At 42.7% G+C, this 26,211-nt stretch overlaps 1 protein-coding gene and 1 pseudogene across 3 annotated transcripts; one reads left to right on the forward strand and one right to left on the reverse strand.

The window, feature by feature from the left end:
• The window catches only part of LOC125962914 (uncharacterized), a 41,024-nt pseudogene extending 31,516 nt beyond the window's left edge, over positions 1–9,508 (forward strand).
• Positions 9,509–13,705: 4,197 nt separating this feature from the next.
• LOC125962999 (diphosphoinositol polyphosphate phosphohydrolase 3-beta) lies at positions 13,706–19,850 on the reverse strand. 3 transcript variants are annotated; one of them, XR_007474755.1, is made up of 3 exons: positions 19,090–19,850; positions 14,863–14,944; positions 13,706–14,293 (listed from the first exon to the last, which is right to left on the reverse strand). XR_007474755.1 is itself a non-coding variant. In XM_049704664.1 (2 exons), coding segments are annotated over exons 1-2 (495 nt in total). In that variant the 5' UTR covers positions 19,584–19,848; the 3' UTR covers positions 13,706–14,943. The 3 variants fall into 3 exon arrangements, 2 of the variants coding, with proteins under 2 accessions (XP_049560621.1, XP_049560622.1); XM_049704664.1 differs by having other exon boundaries at positions 13,706–14,944; positions 19,090–19,848; XM_049704665.1 differs by lacking the exons at positions 13,706–14,293; positions 14,863–14,944 and having other exon boundaries at positions 14,951–19,847.
• Positions 19,851–26,211: the final 6,361 nt, after the last annotated feature.

A 26,211-nucleotide genomic window follows, 5' to 3' on the forward strand; every position in this document is an offset into this window, starting at 1 on the left:
ATGGTAATTCATCCACAATTCAGGGCTAGGTCCAAAAAGCAAAGCCTAGTGTTTCCAGAACATGAGGCCAAGAAGCCTAGTAAATGTGCCCAGTTTGCCAGCTACACAGTTGCATGGCAAAGGGAGCTTTAGAGCACATATCCAGAGGTACTAAACCTCGCCAGTCCTGGCAAATAGACTATATAGCCCCAATACCCTCCTCTTGAGAATACCACTGGGCATTACTTCACAGACACTTTTTTCAGAGTATGGCATTGCCATCCCCATCCACTTAGCAAGAGGGAACCGTACTATTCAGTGCCTCTTAGATGGACTCTGATACATGTTTTGGTTCTCTAAACATGTGTTTAGACATTGGTACTGTCTTCACAGCAAAAACAAGTAAACAACCCCCCTCAAAACAGTGGGCAGCTATATAGACATCCTATGTACCTTTTATGCCCCATATCATGCCCAGGCAGTAGGTAAATTGAAAGATAAAATGAACTCTAAAAAGAGAAGGTGAAAAAGATAACTGGATAACCAAGGCTTCTCAGCTCCCAGTGGAACACACACTTAAGATAGGCAGTTTGGGCTCTAAATATGGTAATTCCTCAGAAGGGTACCTCCCATTAAATAAAATGCTTAAGTATGAGGTTGGGGAGGGGAGGAGGAGGCCCAGACTGGCTGTAAGAAAATCCAAACCACATAATTCACTCTTCTCACTCTATCATTTTCACCACTATACCTACTCCTGGGAAATCAGGCTACTAGAATTTGCAAGAAGCAAGAAGATGTGGGGGTGGGAGACTCTAACCTGATGCTTCTTTGGCTGTCTGGCTATGACTGCTGAACTTGGGCAATTGTGGATATTGATAATAATAATCATAAATATGAGGTGATAACCTCTAAGAGGTGGGAGATAATCTTAGATGATACAAAAAATATAAAGAAATTTCTGAACCACATAGGTATGAGATTGGGGATATGGTTCGGGTAAGACATTGGGGGGATTGGAAAAAATGGTGAAGTGATTGCTGCAGGAACCAGACACACCGATCACGTGGCTGTGGAAAGAGAATAACAACCCTGGCTGGTGAGGAGAGAAAATCTTTGACCCTGGGTGGTCAAGGGTGGGGAAGAGGACATTAATTTCTCTCACTCTCTCTCAGTTCTTATTCACAGTGCATCTGGTCAGTTTAACGCAGACTGCTGCCATCACTTATAACTTAACTTCTGACCAAGAAAGAATCTTAATCTAAGAACTGTCAGAAACCTCCCAATACCCACTGACTCCACAAAGAACAGCCTTCACTTGAAACAAAGAACAAGATTAACATTCTGGACACTGATATGATTCCTTTTATCCTTATGCTGTTATTGTTGGACTCTTTTCTATGCTTTTACATATTTCACTTGCTTGACTGAAGCTTGCTGAGGTCTCTCCTCTCTAGATGGGTCCAATCATCTTACTAGGAGTTATAGTTGTGGTCACTCTTGCCCAATGTTGCCTAAGTCAAACAGAACAGACCTGGTACAAGCCCCTATCAGTACAGTTAATTGAGATTTCTGATTGGGTGGTGTAATAAAGAGTCTGACTCCATTTTTTTTAAAGTAGTTGACTGCTGACCCTCTTTTTCATCTATGCACATTTGGGCAAGCTGATAAGAAACCTGAGTGTACCCTCCATTGATGCTGATGGGAATTTCAAAATATGCAAGTCCCTGGTCACCCTGGCCCTACCCCCTAACCACAGTAAAACCTCCTAGCCAGTCTTCTTATTTTGCTCTCTTAAGACATTTTCAGACCTGGCTGGGAAGCCCACCCACCTCTCCTTCAAAATCTTCATTATGTGACTAATAAACCTTTGAATACTCTCTTGGTGTGTATGTGGCATCATCTGAACGTAATTTTGGGTGGGGGGGTCCATCCTGTGTCTTCAGAGTGGCCCAACTATTGACAATGTGAGCAGCATAGTCTACAAGATGACCACCACCACTGGGGGTCTTTTTTTTTTTTTTGCAGTACGCGGTCCTCTCACTGTTGTGGCCTCTCCCGTTGCGGAGCACAGGCTCCGGACGCACAGGCTCAGCGGCCATGGCTCACGGGCATAGCCGCTCCGTGGCATGTGGGATCTTCCCGGACTGGGGCACGAACCCATGTCCCCTGCATCGGCAGGCGGACTCTCAACCACTGCACCACCAGGGAAGCTGGGGGTCTTTTTTGTCTTGTCTTGGCTTGCTAACTGGCTCTGCTATCTGATGGAAAGTGTAAAATTTTAGATGCTACTAACTGGCTGGCTTGTCTTTTTTTTTTTTTTTTTTAACATCTTTATTGGGGTATAATTGCTTTACAATGGTGTGTTAGTTTCTGCTTTATAACAAAGTGAATCAGTTATACATATACATATGTTCCCATATCTCTTCCCTCTTGCGTCTCCCTCCCTCCCACCCTCCCTATCCCACCCCTCCAGGCTGTCACAAAGCACTGAGCCAATATCCCTGTGCCATGCGGCTGCTTCCCACTAGCTATCTATCTTACTACGTTTGTTAATGTGTATATGTCCATGACTCTCTCTCGCCCCGTCACTGCTCACCCTTCCCCCTCCCCATAACCTCAAGTCCGTTCTCTAGGAGGTCTGCGTCTTTATTCCTGCCTTACCCCTAGGTTCTTCATGACATTTTTTTTTCTTAAATTCCATATATATGTGTTAGCATACGGTATTGACCCAGCAATCCCACTACTGGGCATATACCCTGAGAAAACCGAAATTCAAAAAGAGTCATGTACCAAAATGTTCATTGCAGCTCTATTTACAATAGCCCGGAGATGGAAACAACCTAAGTGCCCATCATCGGATGAATGGATAAAGAAGATGTGGCACATATATACAATGGAATATTCCTCAGCCATAAAAAGAAACGAAATTGAGCTATTTGTAATGAGGTGGATAGACCTAGAGTCTGTCATACACAGTGAAGTAAGTCAGAAAGAAAAAGACAAATACCGTATGGCTTGTCTTTTGAGTTGTCCTTTTTTTGTGTTGCATTTGTTAAGTTCTACCAAGTTTCTGTTATAGATTTAACCAACATAAGTTGAAAGTTTTGATAAGTAATTAGTATTTAGGGACTGAATTTATGGAATTGATGCCCTCTTTAAAGTAGCCGTGGTCCAGACCCATCTATGACCCAGGTGTCTTAGAATGAATGGTGTGTCTCAAATGCAGAATAAGCTGTCACTGACACTAGGCTCAGGGGAATGACTTTTACCCTGTGACCAATTAGTTGTGTATCTCAATCAGGCACTGGTTCCCCTTCTATAAAGCACTCAGCGGAAAGACTATAGAATGAGCAATATATGCAATATATGGATTGGTCAAGTGGTCACCTGTGTGAAGGAAGAACAGTCACTATTTGAAGAGCAGTTGCTGTTGGAAGAATTCAGTTTTTGAGGTCCACAACCCTAAAGGCAGATGGATCACTAGAATGCTACAAAATGCTTTTGCTTCTGCTGCTGCCTATGTGTCACCAAAAAAGATCCTGATCCTGAGGATAATATGGTAAAACACCAGTGATACTCCTGTAACATACCAAGATATTAATACAAACCCAACTTAAGCTCAGGGTCCTTAAACTTTAAAAAACAAATATTGCCTAACCCTGATAATACAATTTTGAGGCTCTCTGATAAAAGAAAGTTATAAATAGATAGTATATGCAGAGAGAGAAGAAGAAGAAATGAAAAGTGGATATAGAAGGAAGAAAAAACAACTGAAACAAAGGTCCAGAATCTGACCCAGTTGGAAATTCAACATTTACTAAGTGAATTCATACAAGAAAAAGATAAAGGGGCACTGACTGGCTTTTGTGCTTCTACAACATAAGTACTGAATTAACTTTAACAACTGCTGAAATGCAAAATTGGCAAAACTTCATGGCCCACACTGCAAATTTTGTACTCACTGGCTTCTATAACCTTGTGAGCCAATTCCTTTAATAAATCTCCTACCATATATATATGGTACACACAGATTTTGGTAAAGAGTGGTTCTAGAAGAACAAAATCTTAAGCATGAATCTTCTGAATTAGTTCTGGGGTTTTGGAATTGGCTCTCTAATCTGATTAGACTTAAAAGCCCTAATGACTCTATTTCCAGGAGTAAAGAGAGAACTGATAATCCCTGGCATTATCTGGCAAAAGCCTGAGGAAACTATAATGGCCTCCCTGGAGGCAACTGTCATACAAGACAATGCTGATTCTCCTCAAGACTCACTCCCACTAATGCTCTTTGCTTCTAGACCTATAACTAGACACAAGTCCCAGCAGGCCCCTAAAGGTCTGGTACAAAGTGTGACCCATGAGGAGGTGTGCTACACTCCAAAAGAACTACTTGAGTTTTCTAAGTTATACAGACAGAAATCTGGGGAACATGTGTACGAATAGATACTAAAAATATCCATGGAATATGCAATAACGGTGGAAGGAACATATAGTTGTGTTAGGCTAAATTTATTGATATGGGTCCACTAAGCAGAGATTCTGCTTTTAATGTTGCATCTCAGGGAGTTAGAAAGGGCTCTAGTTCGGTTTGTTGGCTGAAACATGGACCAAAAGTGGCCCACAGTGAGTGAACTGGAAATGCTGGACCTGCTTTGGTTTAATGTAGAGGAAGGGATTCAAATGTTTAGGGAGATTGGAATGTTAGAATCATTTATGACCTACTCACCTACACTGGGGAGGGTCCTGAAGCCATACCTTTTACCAATACTGTGAGAAATAAGTTTGTGAGGACAGCCCCAGTATCCCTGAAGAACTTTGTGAATGCACTTTCTTTTTAGGCCACACATCACAGTAGGAACTGCGGTCACTGCATTGGAAAACCTAAATGCAATGGGAGTAATTGGATCCATGGGTGTCAGGGGCCAAGTGGTGCCACTCATCCACCAAAGGCAAAGTGGGTATGGTTGCTGTAATGGACAACAGAGTCAAAACAGTAATCAGAATAGTCTGACTCATGCAGACCTATGGCATTGGCTAGTTGTTCATTGTGTTCCTACCAGTGAAATAGATAGGAAGTCTACCAAATTCTTACTTGATTTGTATAAGCAGAAAAGTTCTAGGCCAAGTGAACAAAAGTCTGGTCTGAATCATAAAAACAGAGTTGTGGTCCTTCAATCAATTCCCAGTTTACAGGCCTAGAAACCCCTGAATGTAGGGGAGACTGGAACTCCTTGAGGAAGGACCCTCGTACACTACCAAAAATTTATACTGTTAATCTTTTTCTCAGCCTTCCCCAAAGAGACCTATAGTCTTTTAACTGGGTAACTGTACATTGGAGAAAATAAAGTAATCGGACCTTTCAGGAACTACTGGACACTGGCCCTGAACTGACACTGTTTCCGGGAGACTTGAAATGCCACTGTGGCCCACCAGTCAGAGTAGGAGCTTATGGAGGTCAGATGATCAATGGAATTTTAGTGCAGGTGTGTCTCACAGTGGGTTCAGTGGGCCCCCAAACCCATACTGTGGTTACTTCCCCAGTTTCAAAATGAATAATTAGAATAGATACACAGTTGATCCTTGAACAATGCAGGGGTTAGAGGTGCCAACTCACCGCACAGTTGAAAATCCATGTATAACTTTGGACTCCCCCAGAACTTAACTACTAATAGCCTACTGTTGACCAAAAGCCTTACCAATAAAATAAACAGTCGATTAACACAATTTTGTATGTTATGTGTATTGTATACTGTATTCTTACAATAAAGTAGGCTAGAGAAAAGAAAATGTTGTTAAGAAAATCATAAGGAAGAGAAAATACGTTTACGGTACTGCACTGTATTTGTCAATACTTAAGTTTATGTCGTCTGTTTACAAGATGAATCATCTGTCTGTCAGTACCTACGTTAATATTGTCTTATATGATAAAAAACACTGTAACACTGTAGATGTTATATGTATTACTAACACTAGACATCAAAAATGAAAACATAATGTGAAAAAGGAATTCATATTTATTTACAGGTATAATGATTCATGCATTGATAATGAAGAAGCAGCAATATGATTGCTTTATGGTAGCCTAGCCTATACACTAATGAATGGTTATAAAATTTTGATGGCATTCAGTATTTCAGTTATGTTCATAGTACAGTATTGGAAACATAGTCATATTAAAAAAAAAAAAAACAACCCCGGACTTTCCTGGTGGTGCAGAGGTTGGGAATCCACCTGCCAATGCTGGGGACATGGGTTTGAGCCCTGGTCCGGAAAGATCCCACATGCCACAGAGCAACTAAGCCCGTGCACCACAACTACTGAGCCTGCACTTTAGAGCCCGCGATCCACAGCTACTGAAGCCCACGGACCTAGAGCCCATGCTCCGCAACAAGAGAAGCCATCGCAATGAGAGGCCCGCACACCGCATCGAAGAGTAGCCCCCCGTTTGCCGCAACTAGAGAAAGACCCTGCACAGCAACGAAGACCCAATGCAGCCAAAAATAAAAATAAAATAAAATATAAATAAATTTAAAAAAACCACTTGTGATAATAGGCTGATTCACAGTTTCTCCAATCACGAGAGGGAGAGGAATATCATACAATAATGAAATTCTTTGAAAGCAAAGTTATAAAACAGCAAGAAAACTAACACTTTATTCATTTTATATTAAATAGCACTCACCTTATGCATACGTAAGGATAAGCTATCCACTTCAATACTTCAAGCCTTGCACACAATGTTCTACATGTATATTTTCGTATATTTAATTTAAAAATCCATGTGTAAGTGGACCTTACAGTTCAAACCTGTGTTGTTCAAGAATCAACTGTACTCAGCAGTTGGCAGAATCCCCACATTGGTTCCCTGACCGGTGGTGTGAGGGCTAATATGGTGAGAACAGCCAAGTGGAAGCCACTAGAACTGCCTCTACCTTGGAATATAGTAAACTAAATGCGGTACTGCATTCCTGAGGGATTGCAGAGATTAGTGCCACCATCAGTGACTTGAAGGATGCAGGGGTGGTGGTTCCCATCACAACCCTATTCGCCTTGCCTATTTGGCCTGTGCAGAAGATGTATGGATCTTGGAGAATGACAGTCAATTGTCATAAGCTTAACCAGGTGGTGACTCCAATAGTAGCTATTGTACCAGATGTGGTTTCATTGTTTGAGCAAATTAACACATCCCTTGGTACCTGGTACACAGCTATTGATCTGGCAAATGCCTTTTTCTCCATGCCTGTCAATAAGTTTCACCAGAAGCAGTTTGCTTTCAGCTGGAAAGGCCAGCAATACACCTTCACTGTCCTACCTTCACAGGTACACCTTCACAGGCCTATATCAGCTCTTCAGCTGTATGTCATAATTTACTCAGCTATGATCTTGTTTGCCTTTCTCTTCCACAAGATATCACATTGATCCATTATGTTGATGACATTGTACTGATTAGGTCTAGTGAGCAAGAAGTAGCAACTACTCTAGGCTTATTAATAAGACATTTACGTGCCATGAAGTAGGAAATAAATCTGACAAAAATTAAAGGTCATTTTACATCAGTGAAATTTCTAGGGGTCCAGTGGGGTGGGGCATGTTGAGATATCCCTTCTAAGGTGATATCTAAGGTGCCCTCCTACAACCAAAAAGAGGCACAATGCCTCTTGGGCCTCTTGGGCCTCTTGGGATTTTGGAGGTAACATATTCCTCATTTGGGTGTATTACTCTGGGCCATTTTCTGAATGACACATAAAAGGTACTAGTTTTGAGTGGGGCCCAGAACCAAGAGAAGGCTCTGCAACAGGTCCAGGCTGCTCTGCCATTTAAGCCATATCATCCAGCAGATTCAATAGTGCTTGAAGTGTCAGTGACAGATCGGGATGCTGTTTGGAGCTTTGGGCAGGCTCATCTAGGTGAATTACAGCACAGGCTCTTAGGATTTTGGAGTAAAGCCCTGCCATCATCCACAGATAACTACTCTCTTTTTGAGAAACAGTTGTTGGCTTGCTGTCAGGCCTTAAGAGAGACTGAATGCTTCACTATGGCCACGAAGTCACCTTCACGGTGGAAATGACCCACCAAGCCAAGTTGGGCATACACAGCAACACTCCATCATCAAATGGAATTAGTACATATAATACGTGATCGGGCCCGGGCAGGCCCTGAAGGCACAAATGTCCACAGTCCCCAGTCCTCCTACACTGCCTTCTCTCCCCGAGACTGCACCTATGGCCTCATGGGGAGTTCCCTACGATCAGTTGACAGAGGAAGAAAAGTCTCGGCCCTGGTTTATAGATGGTTCTGCACAACATGCAGACACCACCCTAAAGAGGACAGTTACAGCACTACAACCCCTCTCTGGGACATTCCTGAAGGACAGTGGTGAAGGAGATTCCTCCCAGTGGGCAGAACTTTGGGCAGTCCTCCTGGTTGTTCACTTTGCTTGGAAGAAGAAATGGCCACACATGTGATTACATATCGATTCATGGGCTGTGGCCAATGGTTTGGCTGCATGGTCAGGCACTTAGAAAGAACATGATTGGAAAATTGGTGACAAGGAAATTTTGGGAAGAGGTATGTGGATAGACCTCTCTGAATGGGCAAAAACCATGAAGATATTTGTATCCCATGTGAATGCTCCCTAAAGCGTGACCTTAACAGAGGAGGATTTTAATAATCAAGTGGATAGGATGACCCATTCTGTGGACACCAGTCAGCCTCTTTCCCCAGCCACCCGTCTCATCGCCCAATGGGCTCATGAACAAAGTGGCCATGGTGGCAGCAATGGGGGTTGTGCACAGGCTCCGCAACATGAACTTCCATTCATTAAAGCTGACCTGGCTACGGCCACCACCGAATAACCCATCTGCCAGCAGCAGAGACCAACACTGAGCCCCCTCTACGGCACCATTCCCCGGGGTGATCAGCCTGGTGGCAGGTTGGTTACATTGGACCACTCCCATCACGGAAGGGGAAGCATTTTGTCCTTACTGGAATAGACACTTACTCTGGATGAGGGTTTGCCTTCCCTGCACTTAGTGCTTCTGCTAAAACCACTATCCATGGACTTACAGAATGCCTTTCCACCATCATGGTATTCTATATAGCATTGCTTCTGATCAAGGAACTCACTCCATTGCAAATGAAGTGCAGCAGTGGGCCCACACTCATGGAATTCACTGGTTTACCATGGTCTCCACCATCTTAAAGCAGCTGGCTGCTTTGGAATGACCAGCTTTGGAATATGGAATGGCCCTTAGAGGACTCAGTTACATTGAGTAATACCTTGCAGGTGATAATACCTTGTAGGGCTGGGCAAGCTTCTCCAGGAGGCTGCATGTGCTCTCAGTCAACATCTAACATATGGTGCTGTTTTTCCCATAGCCAGGATTCATGGATCCAGGAATCAAGGGGTGGAAATGGTACCTCTAGTGACCCATTAGCAAAATTTTTGCTTCCTGTTCTCATATTATGCTCTGCTGGCCTAGAGGTCTTAGTTCCTCCAGCAGACACAACAATGATTCCATTGAACTAGAAGTTAAGACTGCAACCTGTCCATTTTGGGCTCCTTGCGCCTCTGAATCAGTAGGCAATGAAGAGAGTTACTGCGCTGGCCGGGGTAATTGATCTTGACTACCAAGGGGAAATTGGGCTGCTATTCTATAACAGAGGTAAGGAAGAGCATGTCTGCAATACAGGAGATGCCCTAGAGTATCTCTTGGTATTATATGTCCCATGATTCAAGTAAATAGAAAGCTACAACAACCCAATCCAGGCAGGATTAGTAATGGCCCAGACCCTTCGAGAATGAAGGTTTGGGTCACCCCTCCAGGTAAAGAACGATAACCACTTGTGGTGCTTGTTGAAGGCAAAGGGATTATGGAACAGAGGAAGAAGGTATTTATGAACACCAGCTGTTACCACATGACCTGTTACAAAAATGAGGACTGTAACTGTCCTGAGTATTTCCTCCTTTTTTGTTATATGTCTGTGTATGTATAATACCTTTCTTTCCTTCCCTCTGTTAACCCCTTATCATGTAACATAAGATGTATTCACTTTATATCATAGTATTTAAGTATTGTTATTAACTTTGCATCATAGTATTTTAGTTACGGGATAATCAAGAAGAGTAAACTTGACTCAAGGACTTTACCTTCTCTTCTGGGGAAGGACTTAGTGCATTTTTGGTGTACGCAGGATCCTTGTATCATGTTAGGTGGAAAGATGACCTTGTTACTGTCTTCATTTGGAGAGTAAGCATGACTTTAGGAGTTGTGTACAAGTGCCGAGTTGACCGGGCTGGGGGTAGATTTGTGATGGTTAATTTTATGTGTCAACTTGGAGGGTGTTTTGGATGAGATTAACACTTAACTCAGTGAACTCTGTGTAAATAGGTTGCCCTCCATGAGGTACGTGGGCCTCATCTACTCAGTTGAAGCCTGAATAGAACAAGAACAACCTCCCCCAAGCAAGAGGGAATTCTCCAGCGGGCGACCTTCAGACTTCATAATGTACCATCAGCTCTTCTGGGTCTCCAGATTGCCAGCCTTTGGACAGAAACTGTACCACTGGCTCTCCTTCATTTCTCAGCTGCTAGCCCACACTGCAGATTTTGGACTCACTAGTCTCCAGAAATGTGAGTGGCTGTGCATTGCAATGCTCACTTCATCCCCACCCTGTAACTGCAATAAAAATCCAAGTCAGTCTCCTTTCCTGTTCTCTCAAGACATTTTCAAACCAGCTTTGGAAGCCTGTCCTGCTCTCTCCATAAAACCTTTTTTTGTGAGTAATAAATCTTTGAATATCCTCGTGGTGTGTTAGTAGTATCATCAGTCTTGACATCTGAACCAAATTTTGGATGGAGGTCCATTGTGTCTTTATAGAGTGCCCACGACTGGTGGCCTCTGTTTACAGAAAGACTTCCTAGCTGGACATGTGAAGGGAAAGTGGAGTTGTAGGGGAATGGCTCCTCCATGGTGGCCTGACACCCTTGCATGTCTCCACATAGGCTTGAACTGCAGTTAATCTGAGGCTTGGTTAAATGCCTCATGACCTCCCAGAACATGAGGAGATGGAACGCTGTAAGGAGCCGCTACAAGGCCATCTCCCACACACCTCCTTATCTCCTCTAGGAGTCTGTCATGAGGCAGTTTCTCATCACATACCAGTTTCTGATGAGGTATGGGGCACTCTGTCCTGTGCCCCTTAGAACAGACCTGGAGAACATAAAATCACTCAGCTGCAGTCTAGATGTGGCTGTTCAGTAATGGAGTATCCCAAAACTTGCATTACCATCACACAGCCCCCTTTGTTTCTTTGTTGTCTTTTAGGGAATGTGGGGCAAGCACCTGGGGAGCTGGCACCTTTGGCTCATTTTTCTTTGCACTGTATATTTAAGTAATAAACTGTCTATATCTAAAAGTAGCTCATTGTATCTTTACCAGTCCAATCAGTCAGGTCTTGGCCTTGGCTTGTCTTGTATGTGTGAATTTGTTACCATATAATCCTGATTGTTAGTTATATCTTTTACCCATAAAATAAAATAATTAGCATACTTGTATTCATTCAACAGTTCTTAAACTTAATAAATACTGAGGGCTTACTATTTCTTTCAATCATTTGTATTTGGGAAGCCTTCAGTAAATTATCAAATGCAGCTGTGGGGCCAGTTCACCACCTGAGCGAATATCCCATAGTACTTTATGAAGCTAAGACGTTACAAATAATTGGTACTGGAAGATTCTGAAAAATGGAACCATCCTTTATAGACAAAATATTCTTCCCAATAAAGAGAAATTGGAGTACAAACCACAGTCGTCTTATGGTGTCTCATTTTTCACATTTCCAGTAAACAAATACCTGGTAAAATAACAGCAATATATTTTTGACATGTAGGACGTATGACAATCATTTATATAATAAAAATGTTATGGGCACCTGTGGGGCACCATGTTCCAGGCTCTGTGCCAGACTCTGGGGACACAGAGACAACCTAGTCTGGGTCACAGAGCCAGGGGACCTCAGAATTTAGAAGGTAGAGACATGCTAGCTAATAAGTATAATTTTGATAAGAACTATCAAATAACAAAGCAATGGGGTACCTGGGAACATCAGAGTATACCTCACCCCAGGAGATCAAAAATGGTTTTTCAGAAGCAGTGCTGTTTACAAAGGCAGGGGCTATGATTGCCCCCATTTTTCAGATGAGGAAACTGAAGATTAGGCAGGTAAAGTAACTTGGCAGAGGCCACACAGCTAGCAGATAGTCAGGCCAACTTTGAACCATGGCCTGTTGGACTCTAAAACCACTATTTGTTGTAATTACAACCATCACCTACCATTCTATTCCCCTAGCTCTGTTTGCCTCCAAATTAAAAAAAATCTGCTAAAATCAGAGTAAACTCAAGTTAGGAAGAAACTTCCAGGGAAAGATGAATGAAAAACTTTTTGTAATTTTTCTGTTCCTTCTAACAGGGGAACCTTTAAAGTGAAAGCTCTGCCCAGCTGTGAGCAGTAAAGCGCTCTGAGGTAAACCTTTCATCTCCTCTCTTCCAGGAAACAGTTGTTTCTGGGGGAACTGCTTGCTCATGTGATTGGAACACAACCTAGAGGACAGTAAGGAGTAGAATGGGCAGCTTCATCTTCACAGCCCTTCACACTTATGAATTTATTTATTTTATTTATTTTAGGCTGCATAGGGTCTTTGTTGCTGCGTGAAGGCTTTCTCTGGTTGCAGTGAGCGGGGGCTACACTTCATTGCGGTGCCCGGGCTTCTCATTGCAGTGGCTTCTCTTGTCGCGGAGCATGGGCTCTAGGTGCACAGGCTTCAGTAGCTGTGGCTCACGGGCTCTAGAGCACATGCTCAGTAATTGCGCCGCACAGGCTTAGTTGCTCCACAACATGTGGGATCTTCCCGGACCAGGGCTTGAACCCATGTCCTCTGCATTGGCAGGCGGATTCTTAACCACCGCGCCACCAGGGAAGTCCCTTCACACTTACGAAGGTGTTTATCTTCCCTGGAAGGGACCTCCAATGCTGTTCTCACTTTCTGCCTGCTGCTCCTTGACCCACAAAATAAGTCAGGACAGACCCTATGTTTGTTGATTTCAGTACAGCTTCATTAACTCTGACCTAGAAGGTTTTAGCCTTTACAGAATTCTAAGCACAGTTCAAAACTGAAGGAATATCTGCAGTCTGTGAAACACAAAATGGTTCACTGCAGTCAGAATGTTAACTACTTACTTTCTTGTGTCACCTACCTTCAAGTATAACTTTAAAATTAATGAATGTGTAACTAACACATTCTACAGCCATTATTCTTCTAAAAAACTATTCAAAAAAATCATTTTGTGGATTTTTATAATTCCATAAATTTGCTCTCTGGAGACTTCACCCCTTTGATTTTCACATTGATATGAACTGGACTTAAGTGTTGTCAAACATCTTGCTCAAGAGAACATGAGGATCCATTCCCATTTTCCAAGAGACATAAATAAAAATTTAACTCTTCTTATTTCCATGGGCCAAATTGAGAAAAAAACTCCTAACAATGGTCTGTAGCAAGGGAAACACTAACTATCCCAGGGTATGCTGCCCCTCTCTTTTTGGGCATTTGACCTCTTGCGCCAGAAATGGCACCCCAGAGCCCACATTTACTAAACAATCTAAAATTTTTCTTCTTCTCAATGCCTCATATATTAGCTTTAATAAGAATTCTGATAACTTTTTGTTAACTTTTTATTATGGAAAATGTCAAATATACAAACGTGGAGAGAAACATATATAATGAACCATCATTTAACCATCACCCAGCTTCAACAATTATCAAGTCAAGGCCAGTCTTGTTTCATCAATATCTCCAACACAATTAACATCCAGACTTATTATTCTGAAGCAAATTCCAGACATCATTTCAACTGTAAATAGTTGAGAATGTATCTCTTAAAGATAAGGACTCTTATTTTCAACATAACCACAATACTATTATTCCAACTAATATCAAATATCAAGTCAGTTTTCAAATTATCCAGATTGTATCAAAATGTATTTATTTTACAGTTTAGTCAAATCAGGATCTGAAAAAGATCCATATATTACAACTGGAAAAAGATCCATATATTACAACTGGTTAAGTCTCTTAAATCTCTTTTAATCTATAGGTTCATCCTCCATTTCTTTCATTCTGGCAATCATTTACTGAAGGTACTAGGTCATCTGTCCTGTAGTTTCCTGCAGTCTGGATTCTGCTCATATCATCTCTGTGATGTAGAGTAATGTTTCTCTGTTCCCTGTATTTTCTACAGATCAGGAGTTATGTCTAGAGGCACAGTCAGATTTAGGTTAAAAAATATGAAATATATTTTTTCATAGGTAGTGTAGTGTACTGCCATTAGCAGACACATAATGTCTGGGATGACATAGACATATGAGTAAGAATTTTTGCTTTCTAATATCTCACAAATGCCTTTAAACACTTGTGTGACACCTGATGTACAAAAGCCACATATAAGCTAAACAGACAGCATTTGCTGTACTAACAGCAGATTAGAAGGTAAATGCTTTACCACTCAGTGTCATTACAAAATATTAATTTTTTAGACAAACCTTCAGTGATATCTACCATATTTCTAGTGATGTCTTATATGCTAGATATATAAAAAAGACGAAGGAAATAAGTAAGGTCTTTGCACTCAAGGTCACATAACCTGGTGGGAAATACTGACATATAATCATAAAAGCACAAAAAAGGCCATAGGTGCAAAATTAGAAGTCTGTACAGACATAGTAGTAGTGCAACAACCTGGAGAGTAGTCATTGTAATAAACAGGGAGGAAGTGTCCAAAAGGATAGGACGAGCTGTGTCCTTGGGAGTGTGAAAGAGCTCACCTGTCTTCACAATTCCATTCATCATAGGGTTCACATACTTGATTCTTTCAAAGTAAATCTGAACAACATCTATGCCATTCACCTAAAAAAAAATATCTCATTAATAGTTTTATTGGTTCATCAATTCCTCTAGTCAACAAATATTTACTGAATTATGGTTCATCAACCACTTTGTATTGGAAAAGCCTTCAGTGAATTATCTAATGCAGTTCCACTATAAGGCCACATGAGAGCCTGAGGAATAACAGATTGTCCTAGTTAAAATATAAAGCTAAGAAATCAATACACTAGTATTACAGTGTTATAGAAAACACTAGTAGTAGACATTTATAATCTGTGGATCAATGACAGATGTCTCCAAATTTTAGCCACTGTTCTAGGCTCTGAGGATATGGGCAGGCTGAGTCCTAGTCCTCAAAGAGTTCATAGTCTAACAGGCCAAACAGTCATTCAGAAAGATGATTACAATACTAGAACAATGCTGAAAATATTTCCTGTTTTGCTTGGTGCTTCCACAAAAGGAACCCTGAAAAAGAGAACTCTGGCCAGTTGTTAGTACTATAGGTTGAAAGCAGCATTTTCACCTTCCTTTTCCCAGTTAACAACTATTGATGGAGGAATTGCTCTTTCTTCCACCTAAAGGGAAGTGGGAGGAGCAGCTCCAGCTTCAGAACCCCTTACCCATCTGTCCCAGAAGGGCCCTCTAATGTTGCTAGTACTTTAGAAGCTGCCTATTCCTGTTGCTTACACGTGTGTGAGCCCGTGTGCAAGCACACATACACCAATATTTATTTGATGTTTCTAAACACAAAAATGTTGAAATATTTACAGTTCTTTTAAAATTAAACCATACAACAGAATTCAAAATATTTATAGCCACCCCCATCCCTTTCAGAGTTACTTCTTTCAACAGTGATCTGATCAGCAAAACAGGTTTCTTAGAAAATATAATATATTGGGCATCCAGGGAAACGATATATCAAACATATCAATATTACCTTTACTCCAACATGTCTTCTTAAAACTTTTGTTAAGGCACTTGCCCAGTTTGGGGGAAAAAACCTAGTCTTTAAAAAATATGCTGGAAACAAATTTCTACCTCATGTCTGAAAGTCTTAATTATCTTTGATCAATGCACTATTTCCTTTCTGGAGAGAATGAATTGAAAGATTCATCTGTACATTTTTAGTGTAATAATCTTATAAATAATGCATGGGTGCTATGTAATGACTGTAGGAAGAAAATTCCAACTGTTGATGGATCAAGTTCTTGGAGGATGGAGGTTAACTAGATACCATTTGGTTTGTTACCTCTGTGTCAACTGTTTTAAGCTGAATTCTTTGGATTTCTCTTTTAAAATGAAAGACTTTTTAGGTTCTTTCATTTAACTTTTTCTTGACTGAACTCCAAAAGCATAACAAGACCTGCCCATGTGAATTTGAAAGCTTAAAGTGTGATAACTGTAAAATGTTCTTTTGCAATTTAGAAATGAAAGGAGTCTTACAGATTGCATAAATTGAAGATAACTGGGAACTGAAGATAATCCTAGCAAGTGATAGAACTCAGTACAAATCTTTCAGAATTAAATACGGCAAATATCTGCAGGCTAACAAGAGTTGATTAACATCAACACTGTACTTTTCACATTTGTCAAATACGAGTTGAAAAGTCAAAACAAGATGGTGCATTATTATCTCTAAGGATGCCATGTACAAGTTAAACCTCCCAGGTGCTTGTAGCAACATTTTAGATGGAGGCAGTATTATATATGAAATGGTCATAAAACAATAATCCAATTTCACTGCTGTTACTGTATACTTTGAAAAATTTCAGGTTACTGAGAATATCATTCATTGATTTGGATTGTTAGAATAGGAAACGTCAACTTGTGGGATTTAGAAAGTTTGTTTAAAAAATAAAATATCTTTCTGTACAAAAACATATTTTTGAAACACATATTTGATAATTCTACATAATTTTGAATATGAAATAATAATTGGTTTTTAAAATCTGTTCATTCTCTACTCATTCCTTTGGCAACATTAGTTTTATCAATTACAATACGTACTTTATTTAGACATATTTCTATATAGCAAAGACCTTATTTTAAAAATTGGCACCGAAGTTGAAAAAGAAAACGTAGTGATATTCAATTCTACCAGTGATTGTGTTCTTTATAAAAGGTTAATTTATAGAATAAAAATGTGTTTAAATTACAGTTATTATCCACTTATATTATTATTGATCTGTAGAATATTTTTAAGATGTTAAGTGTTATATATAGAAAGACATCCCCCACCCATACTCTTTTCACAAAGTAGGCATTTCCTCAACCTTCTTGAGAAAAGATCAAGAATTCCAAGTTTCTAAACTTTCAAAATTTCTTAATACAGAGTGCATTAACAGTGACCCCCCCAAAAGTTAGTTGACTGACACAAAATATCTATCAATAATGATTAAGAAATATGACACATTCTAGGTTGCCCTAGAAATTAAAAATGATCTTTCTAAGTGCCAATATCCACTTCATGAAGTAGGCTTTACTCTACCTACTTACTATGGCTAGGGGAATAAAGGTAGTCCAAAAGAAACCTAAGCACTTTAGATAGGATCCCTAATTTCAAGCAAGTACTGAAGCAAACATAAGCGCTTTTAACTTGGCGCCCAAAAAAGTCTGTCATGTGACACAAAACCTTTATCCTAAATCTTTAGGAGAGATCGGCCAGGCGTCCTAACATTTTGAGAAGTCTGTAGCAGCTGAATATCAAGAAAGCTAACTCACTCAACTGGGATGTAATTACCATATACTATTCTAGTCCTTTGGCTACTGGTATTCAGACAAGTTTAAGTGGACTATCACAAATTCAAATATGCGGACTTTCATTCAAAGACTAATTTGTATTGAGAGAATGTTGTTCTAGGGTACTGAGACAGGAGCAATGGGAGTTGGAACTCAAGCATGCTAAATCACACTCGGAATACAGTTTTCATAATATGTACATATTAGGATATGTACATAACAATACCTTCCTGAGAGGGCGATTACTCTATAAAATAATATTTTGCTAAGCTACATTTGGGCTAAATGGGAAATGGCTATTTCAAGTAAGAAGTAAAAAACTACCAGTTGTGAAAATGTTCTGAAAATCGAATTATCCACATATGAATTAAGCAGTTTCTGAAAAGGGCAAATTAGATCACATATCTGAAGATAAAATTATTGTTCAGTGTGGAAAGAGCACATGATGTAAAATTTCCCTGGTGGTGCAGTGGTTAAGAATCCGCCTGCCAATGCAGGGGACACAGGTTTGATCCCTGGTCCAGAAAGATCCCACATGCCACGGAGCAACTAAGCCCATGCAACATAACTACTGAGCCTGTGCTCTAGAGCCCACGAGCCACAACTGCTGAGCCTGCGTACCACAACTACTGAAGCCTGCACGCCTAGAGCCCATGCTCCATAACAAGAGAAGCCACCGCAATGAGAAGCCCGTGCACCACAACGAAGAGTAGCCCCCGCTCGCTGCAACCAGAGAAAGCCAGCACGCAGCAACGAAGACCCAACGCAGCCAAAAAAAAAAAAATTCTTAAATACTTCTTTGAAATTCAACACTGGTCCTTCAAACCAATCCCCATCACAGAAGGGCTTGCTGACAAGAGCTAATGCTGTGAATGAGAAAACAACTTAAGAGAAAAAATTAATGAAGTTGCCATACAACCAAGGTGATCAGATTTTAAAGGCCTTCACTACAAAAAACCCACAAGACTGGTACCAAAAGTGCACATACGCACACAGACACACGCAGACACATACGGACACACACACACGTGTGAACTGTAAAGAAAAAACAAAACCACAACACGTATACACGTGTACACACACACACACACACCCGCCCCCCAAAGACTGGGTCAGCAGTTAAGGCACCTTTATAAAAAACAAACAAACAAACAAACAAACCAAAAAATCCCATGTGGCTTTGGCTTTCCGAAATGTGTTACAGTGCTACCAAGAAGCGATTCTGAAAGCATCTGAAAACGTGCAAAATGTCTGAAAACAGTGCCTGGCAACTGAGACAGTTTGCAAGCGTGATTCAGAGGTCTGCCAAGAAAACAAAAGAAGCCTCCCTCCTCCCGGTGAGACCTCACACGGCACCAGGGGCGCTCCGGGCACTATTTACTGTCAGGTAGGTGGAAAGCAAGAGTCTGTGCAGGAGCGGTACATACTAGGGATCGCTCTCTGGCGGGGACGGGGCCATGGAGTTTCCACTGGTTGGGGAACCGCCCAGCTTTAGTTTTTGCAGATATTCGGCATGCACGGGCTTGTGGCACTGGAGAACCTTGATCGCATCTTCGACTTTGAACCACTCTCGCTTCCTCCCAATGCTAACCGAATCTTCCCAATCCTCCAGAATCTCAGTGACAGTCAGTACATACACGTACGTTCTGTGCTTGCGATCTTGGTTCTGCTCGAAAATGCCCAGGAGCCGGCCCAACTTCCCCTTGACTCCCGCCTCTTCGTACACCTCGCGGACTGCAGCACCGCCCGGCTCCTCCTCGGGCTCCATGCCCCCGCCCGGCACGATCCAGCGGTCCGGGTACCGACTGCTACTCACTAACAGCACCTCGTCTTCGCGCTCGCTCCGGAAGCACAGGCACGCCGCCCGCTTCTTGAACCCCTCCGGGTCGTAGGTCCGCGTCTGGTTCGGCTTGCACTTCATCCTCGAGGCCGCTCGCCGCTGCTCGGGTCCCCGCTGCCGCCGCCACCGGGACGAGGGACTCCGAGGTGCTGCCGAGAGAAAGGGCCGCGGCGAGGGGCGGCGAGAGAGAGAAGCGCCTCAGCCCGCGAGCCCCGGGCGCTCGGGGAAGATGAGGCGGGGGCGGGGACGGAGGCGGGGGCGCGCGAGGTACGTCAGTCGGTCCGTCCCCCCGCGCGGCCGGGGGGTCCCGGGCGCAGACGCCTGAGTGGAGGAGGCGCCACCGCCCCCGCCCCCATCCCCGCCTCCGCCCCGGAGCCCGCCACTCTGCGCGGAGCCCACCCGCGTCTCCGGTGCGCGTCCGCGTCCCTCCCTCCTCAGCCGACGGGGCCGGGGTTGAGCGAGGTGAGGCGCATTCGCGGGCGCGTCCGCGTCCCCGGGCACGTGCGCGTTCCCGTCGGAGGGCGGGGGGCGGGGGTCTCGTGGCTCCCGCAGCGCGCGGCGCCTGGGGCGCACTGCGCAGGCGCCCCGCACCTCCGGGCTGGGAATCTGCAGCCCCCGGGGTGAAATGCACCGCCTTGTGACCTGGGCCAAGCTTGCTTCCACGTGTGCCTTCGAGCCAGACGTGGCTGTGGCGCGGCCGGACGTTTCTCCTCACCCTCCCCACCAGGTTGCAGGAAACACACACGCAATCGTTTTACACACAGGACGGACGGTCAAGTGCGTGTGGTCCTCGTCATCACCCATAAGGTAGAGTGCCGGCTTACTTACAGGAAGGCCCCGGTTTTGTCAAGACGATCCTCGGTATTCTTGACAAAACAGTACCTAATCTTTGCTGAGTCATATCATGCAGTTTTGTTTCTTCAGCAGGTTCTTCACCTTGCCAGGCATCTTGGCACAGCCCATAAGTGAACACCTTTCTTGAACCCCTATTGACATCTTACCCAACCTCTGGTCCTCGGTTTGCTCAGCAGTAAACTCCTCACCTACTTGGTTCAGACCTTTGCACTTTGGGTCATGTTCACCCAACAGCTGGAGAACCACCCAAAGCAGTGTTTTATTAAATCCCAGGAATCTCTCCCCTCCACACACTCCACCCTTGTCTCTCTTTCTCATTGAGAAGTACTGGTTGAGGCTTTGGGAGACATGCCTCTGGCAATCCCTTCATATTTTGCATGTTGATTTTTAGAAGCCTCCTGGCCAGGGACTCCAGCAAGGCCACTTGGTGCTCTCTCCCCTCTGTCTGGTCATCCTGTCCCCTTGGCCAAGAAGTGGCCCTCCCACAGCCCCAGATGTAACAGCCTAAAGCCTTCCCCCTCCTTCGTATTTTTTCTTATTGTTTCCCTGCTCTCACAGTAACCTGTGGAGAAGACCTCTGATATCCCCTCCCTTTTGCCTTATTGCAACCTAGGCATCTTTGTCTCTCTCTTACCCACAGACCGTGTGCTGGCATCAGGCAAGCAGGATCACAACACCTCACTTTTCCAGTGAAATAATCCATTCATCAAGGAGAAATTGAATCGGAAAGGTATGTGGAAAATGGTTACGAAACATACAGTCCGGTTTTTAAATAACAAGTTAGTTCAGCTTGCCAGTTCAGCTTGTTCCACGCCGTGTGTATCCAAATAGCTCATAAAATTGATTCTGTTCCTGGTGGCAAGACTACCCTCAATATCTAGAAGTATAATAAGACAAAAATATATGGGCATAATATAATAAAACTGTATGAAGAAAATGGTAAAATGGAGAAATGAAGAGAATGACCTCAACCAATAGCGATACTAGTGCTAATGACCATATTTTACCGATATATGGATGATCAAGGAACATTTGGAGGAAGGCAACATACCGTGATTAAAAACAAACTAGGAGGACTTCCCTGGTGGCCCAGTGGTTAAGACTCTGCGCTTCAATGCAGGGGGCACGGGTTGGATCCCTGGCTGGGGAACTGCCTCACGCCGCGAGGTGTGGACAAAACAAACAAACAAACAAAACACAACAAAAAAAACCCCAAAACACTAGGAAAATAGATTTCAGCACAGGCTGTATACCTCAGTGTGCCCATACTCACAAATAAATGATGTTAAACAACTAGAAACAAAATCCATTATAGTCAGGATCTAGGCAAATATACCAATTATCACCCATATTATTACATATCATTTTAGATTTTCTTTCCCGTGCAATGAGATTGTAAAGAGAAAAAAGCCTACCATTTTGATAAATAAGACAAAATTGTCATTCTTAGCAGATGGTAGGAATATATTCTTGGGAAACACCTAAGAAACGATGTAAAAATAAATTTCTTTAGGGCTTCCCTGGTGGCGCAGTGGTTGGGAATCCGCCTGCCGATGCAGGGGACACGGGTTCGTGACCCGGTCCGGGAGGATCCCACATGCCGCGGAGCGGCTGGGCCCGTGGGCCATGGCCGCTGAGACTGCGCGTCCGGAGCCTGTGCTCCGCAGCGGGAGGGGCCACAATGGTGAGAGGCCCGTGTACGGCAAAAATAAATAAATAAAATAAATAAAAAATAAATTTCTTTAAATGGTAGACGTTAATAAACATTAACATTTAAAATCCCAAGAGCTTTCATGTATGCCAGCAATAACCCTGTAGAAAATATAATGTGGAAACGATGACATCACAGTAGCAATATCAACCACTACAAAGTAAACAAAATACCGAGGGATCCTAAAAAATATGGTTAGGGCATTGTAGTAGAAAATGATAAAACTTGTACTCAACTCTAAAAGATATTTGAATTAATCAAGAGGAACTTTAGCAAAGCTGGGAGATTGGACTGGTGTCTGCAGGGAGGTGTGGACCAAACAGGCCCCAGCCACATCACCAGTCTGCTTCACAGTTACCAGGTAGTATGTCCTTGTCTCACCAGAGGTGCCGTTTTATAGTCTGCTGCATCACTCCCACATCAGATTATGCCTATGCAATATGTCTGTGCTGGGGGTGAGGCATATTTATTGGAAGGGGGAGGAGAAGCAACATTATAATATGGAAGGAGGTAGAGACTGAATTCCTACTGGCAAAGTCATAACATGTTCCTGGATAAAGAGATCCACAGGTTGTAGGTTTAGTGCAATGCCAAGGAAGTTTCCAAATTAGTTTTTTTCCAAATTTCATAAAATAATTTTATTTTCCACCTGTTAAAACAATAGGGCAAGACAGTTTTAACTTTTTCTAAAGAAGAGTAGAAATCTTTTTTGGGAGACTAGCACTCTGCTGTCTGGTTTATCTATAGTTCATTGTTTCTCCACTGATGAACAGGGTTGTTTCATGAGCCACTGTGGTAGCAGACTGTTACAGCAACAGCTGTGATACGTGCATGCCTCCCACATTGTCCTTGGCCTTGGCACGGAGCTTGCTTTGTGCCATGGGACCACAGCAAGTGTGAAGCAAGCAGAGAATTGAAAAGTGCCTGTGCACTGGGGTTTGCCCTCTCTTGCTGCTCTTGAAACAAGATGACAACAATGTGAAGAAGCCTGGGCTAGGTGAATGATGAGAGATCCACAGTCCATGCATCGCCTTCACCCCACCTTACAGTGGATCCTTTGCCAGAAATGTAGGTGAGACCATCCTAGACCATACAGCCCGCAGCAGAGCCAGTTAGCCGATAGAGCACTGACCACGGATGCGTAAGTAAGCCCTCTGAGAAGAGCAGAAGGACCAGTCACCCGAGCCCAGCTGAAGTCGTTGGGCTGCAGAATTATGAGCAAAAGAATCAGTTGTTGTTTAAAGCCACTAAAATTTGGGGTGGTTTCTTATACATCAAGAGCTAGCTGACACCACCATTAACTGCCATCCATCAAAATCCAACCAAAAATAAAGAAAGTATGTTTCCCAGTAGAAATTCCACCTCTTCTTGAAGAGGTTGCCATTGAACTTTTCCTGGAGTCAGAAGGAGAGGGATGAAGTTAAGACATGTAATATTTGTACGTGTCAGTCTTTGTGCCAGACCCTGTGTTGAGCCCTGTATCCTGTTTAACTGACAGCCCATTAAATCCTAAGGAGACAGTTATTATTTCCGTTTCATAGAAGAGAAGCCTTAGAGTGGAGTTAGTATTTGAATTCAAGTCTTCATGTCTCTATAGCTGTGCTCTCACAAAGTCACCATGTCTTGTCAAAAGGATTCTTTTTATCAAGAGCTACGGTTTGTTGTGGCATTTAAAAAAATTTATTTTATTGAAGTGTAGTTGATTTACAACGTTGTATTCATTTCTACTGTATAGCAAAGTGATTCAGTTATACATATGTATACATTCTTTTTCATGTTCTTTTCCATTATGGTTTATCACAGGATATTGAGTATAGATCCCTGCGCTGTACAGTAGAACCTTGCTGTTTATCCATTCTATATATAATACTTTGCATCTGCTAATCCCAAACTCCCAATCCATCCCTCTCCCAGCCTCCTCCCCCTTGGCAACCACGAGGCTGCTCTATGTCTGTGAGTCCTTTTCTGTTTCGTAGATAAGTTCATTCGCGTCATATTTTAGATTTCACATATAAGTGATATCACATGGTATTTGCCTTTCTCTGTCTGACTTCCTTCACTTAGTATGATAATCTCTAGGCCCATCCATGTTGCGGCAAGTGGCATTATTTCATTCTCTTTTGTGGCTGAGTAGTGTTCCATTGTATATAGGAACCACATCATCTTTATCCATTCCTCTGTCGATGGACATTTAGGTTGTTTCCATGTCTTGGCTGTTGTGAAGAGTGCTGCAGTGAACACTGGGGTGCATGTATCTTTTCAAGTTATGTTTTTCTCCAGATATATGCCTGGGAGTGGGATTGCAGGATCATATGGCAACTCTGTTTTTAGTTTTTTTGAGGAACCTCCATACCGTTTTCCACAGTGGCTCCACCAGTTTACATTCTGTTGTGGCATTTTTGGATGACGTTCAGAGTTGACTTCTTAGGTAAGGTGTTCATTTGCTAAGGGTCACTGAGTTCAAAGGAAGCTATTTCCGCTCTGGATGTTCTTCTCCTGAGAAATATAGTGAAAAGCCCACCTGAGGGCCCATCTCACTCCCACCAATGAAGGATGTCACCTTGACACGTTACTTAACAACTTGAAGTTCAATTTCCCCTGCAAGCATAAAATGGAATTAGTGTTACAGAGAAGAAGACGTTCTATTTTGTCATCATCCTGGGCATTGGTTTTGATTTGTCGAGGGTCCGCTTTATGCATGTAATATTTATTTACCAGCAAAATTGAAAAATGAGTATCAAAATCTCCTTTCAACAGATTAAGAGACAGGCTGAGATGGGTTTAAGGAGGTGAGGCAGCAAGTGATGGAGCTGAGTCACACGCTGGTCTGGCTGACACCAAAGGTAATCTTCCCTTCACTATGACAGATTTCGCACGTGTTGAGAGTTGCTGAGATACACGCACAGTGCATGTCATTCCTTGTGGCGCAGACTTCCTCCGCTCTCATTTTTTTCTGCCTGGGAGATCTGGGCAGCCAGGAGAACACAGCTTCTATGTAATGTTCTAAAACTGAGAGGATCTGCTCTGAGCGCAACTAGTCTGGGATACATATTTCCACATGTTTTCTGATTTAGGAAAGAGCAGGCAGATTGGAAAGTGACAGCAACATTAGAAGCATGGTCCTGGGAAGTTGGGTGCCTTTCTTGGTGAGATGGGCATGGAACCTAGAGCTGCCTCTTTTGTGATTAATTTTAAGTGGAATGCAATTCTAAGAGGGAGGAGCTCTCCAGAACAGCTGTCACCGCAGATGGAGAACGTTACAGACCTTCTGAGAGCCTTGTGGTCTTCACAGCTGCACCCAGCTTTCAGGAGAGTGACCACACATACCTGAGAGGATTTCTAGACGTACTAAAGGGAAGCAGAGTCGGGAAATGTGATTTTAGTAGTAGTCAGTGAGTGGGAAAAAAATTGGTGTTTTGTAAACCAAATGCCCTAGAACTTAAGTCTGGCTCTCTCAGTAGCTGTGCAGCCTTAAGCAAGTGAATATCTTGGACCTTGATAGTTCTCATCTGTAAAATGGGGATAATAAAAGTACCTAACTCATTAACTTCAACCCTCCCCCAAAGGCTTTCCTGACCATGTGTACTCACCCACCCCTTACACTGCGATTAAATGACCCTCCTCCATTTTACCGGGCTCCCTTGACTTTAATTCTGTCATGGCTCTAATCAAGGATCGAGCGCTGTGATGATCTGTCTGTATGTTTGTAAGAAATTGAAAGGCTAGGGTCCAGCCTGATACATACCTGTTCCCCCTGAGTCAGCACAGTGACCTGAGCTCGGCATCCAGCAGGGATTCAAAATACATTGATTGACTGAAAGAGTGTGACAGAGCCTACATGGATCATAAAGGATGGTTCTCATTGTACCTAATAATTGTTTATTACAAATATAAAATGAAAGACGAGTGAAGAGAGGCAACTCCACACATAGCTTTTCACGTGTGTGAAAAGGGAGGCTTCATCATGTTCCTTGGATAATCTGTTTTTCCTTGAAACACAGCAAGGGCTTCAGAGTGGGGCTACAGTAGGTAGTTCAGTAGAAACTTCTCAAATACAAAGGGATTGGAACAAAAAAATACCTCCCCATTTTTTTTTCTTTGCTTAATGGATGAACCATGGGGATGAATACAGGACTTGTAAGT

This window comes from Orcinus orca, chromosome X (assembly GCF_937001465.1).
Source record: "Orcinus orca chromosome X, mOrcOrc1.1, whole genome shotgun sequence".
Taxonomy (NCBI): Eukaryota; Metazoa; Chordata; class Mammalia; order Artiodactyla; family Delphinidae; genus Orcinus; species Orcinus orca.

Coding starts and splice junctions, on each gene's coding strand:
- LOC125962999 (XM_049704664.1), bottom strand. CDS start 19,583: ATGAAGTGCAAGCCGAACCAGACGCGGACCTACGACCCGGAGGGGTTC.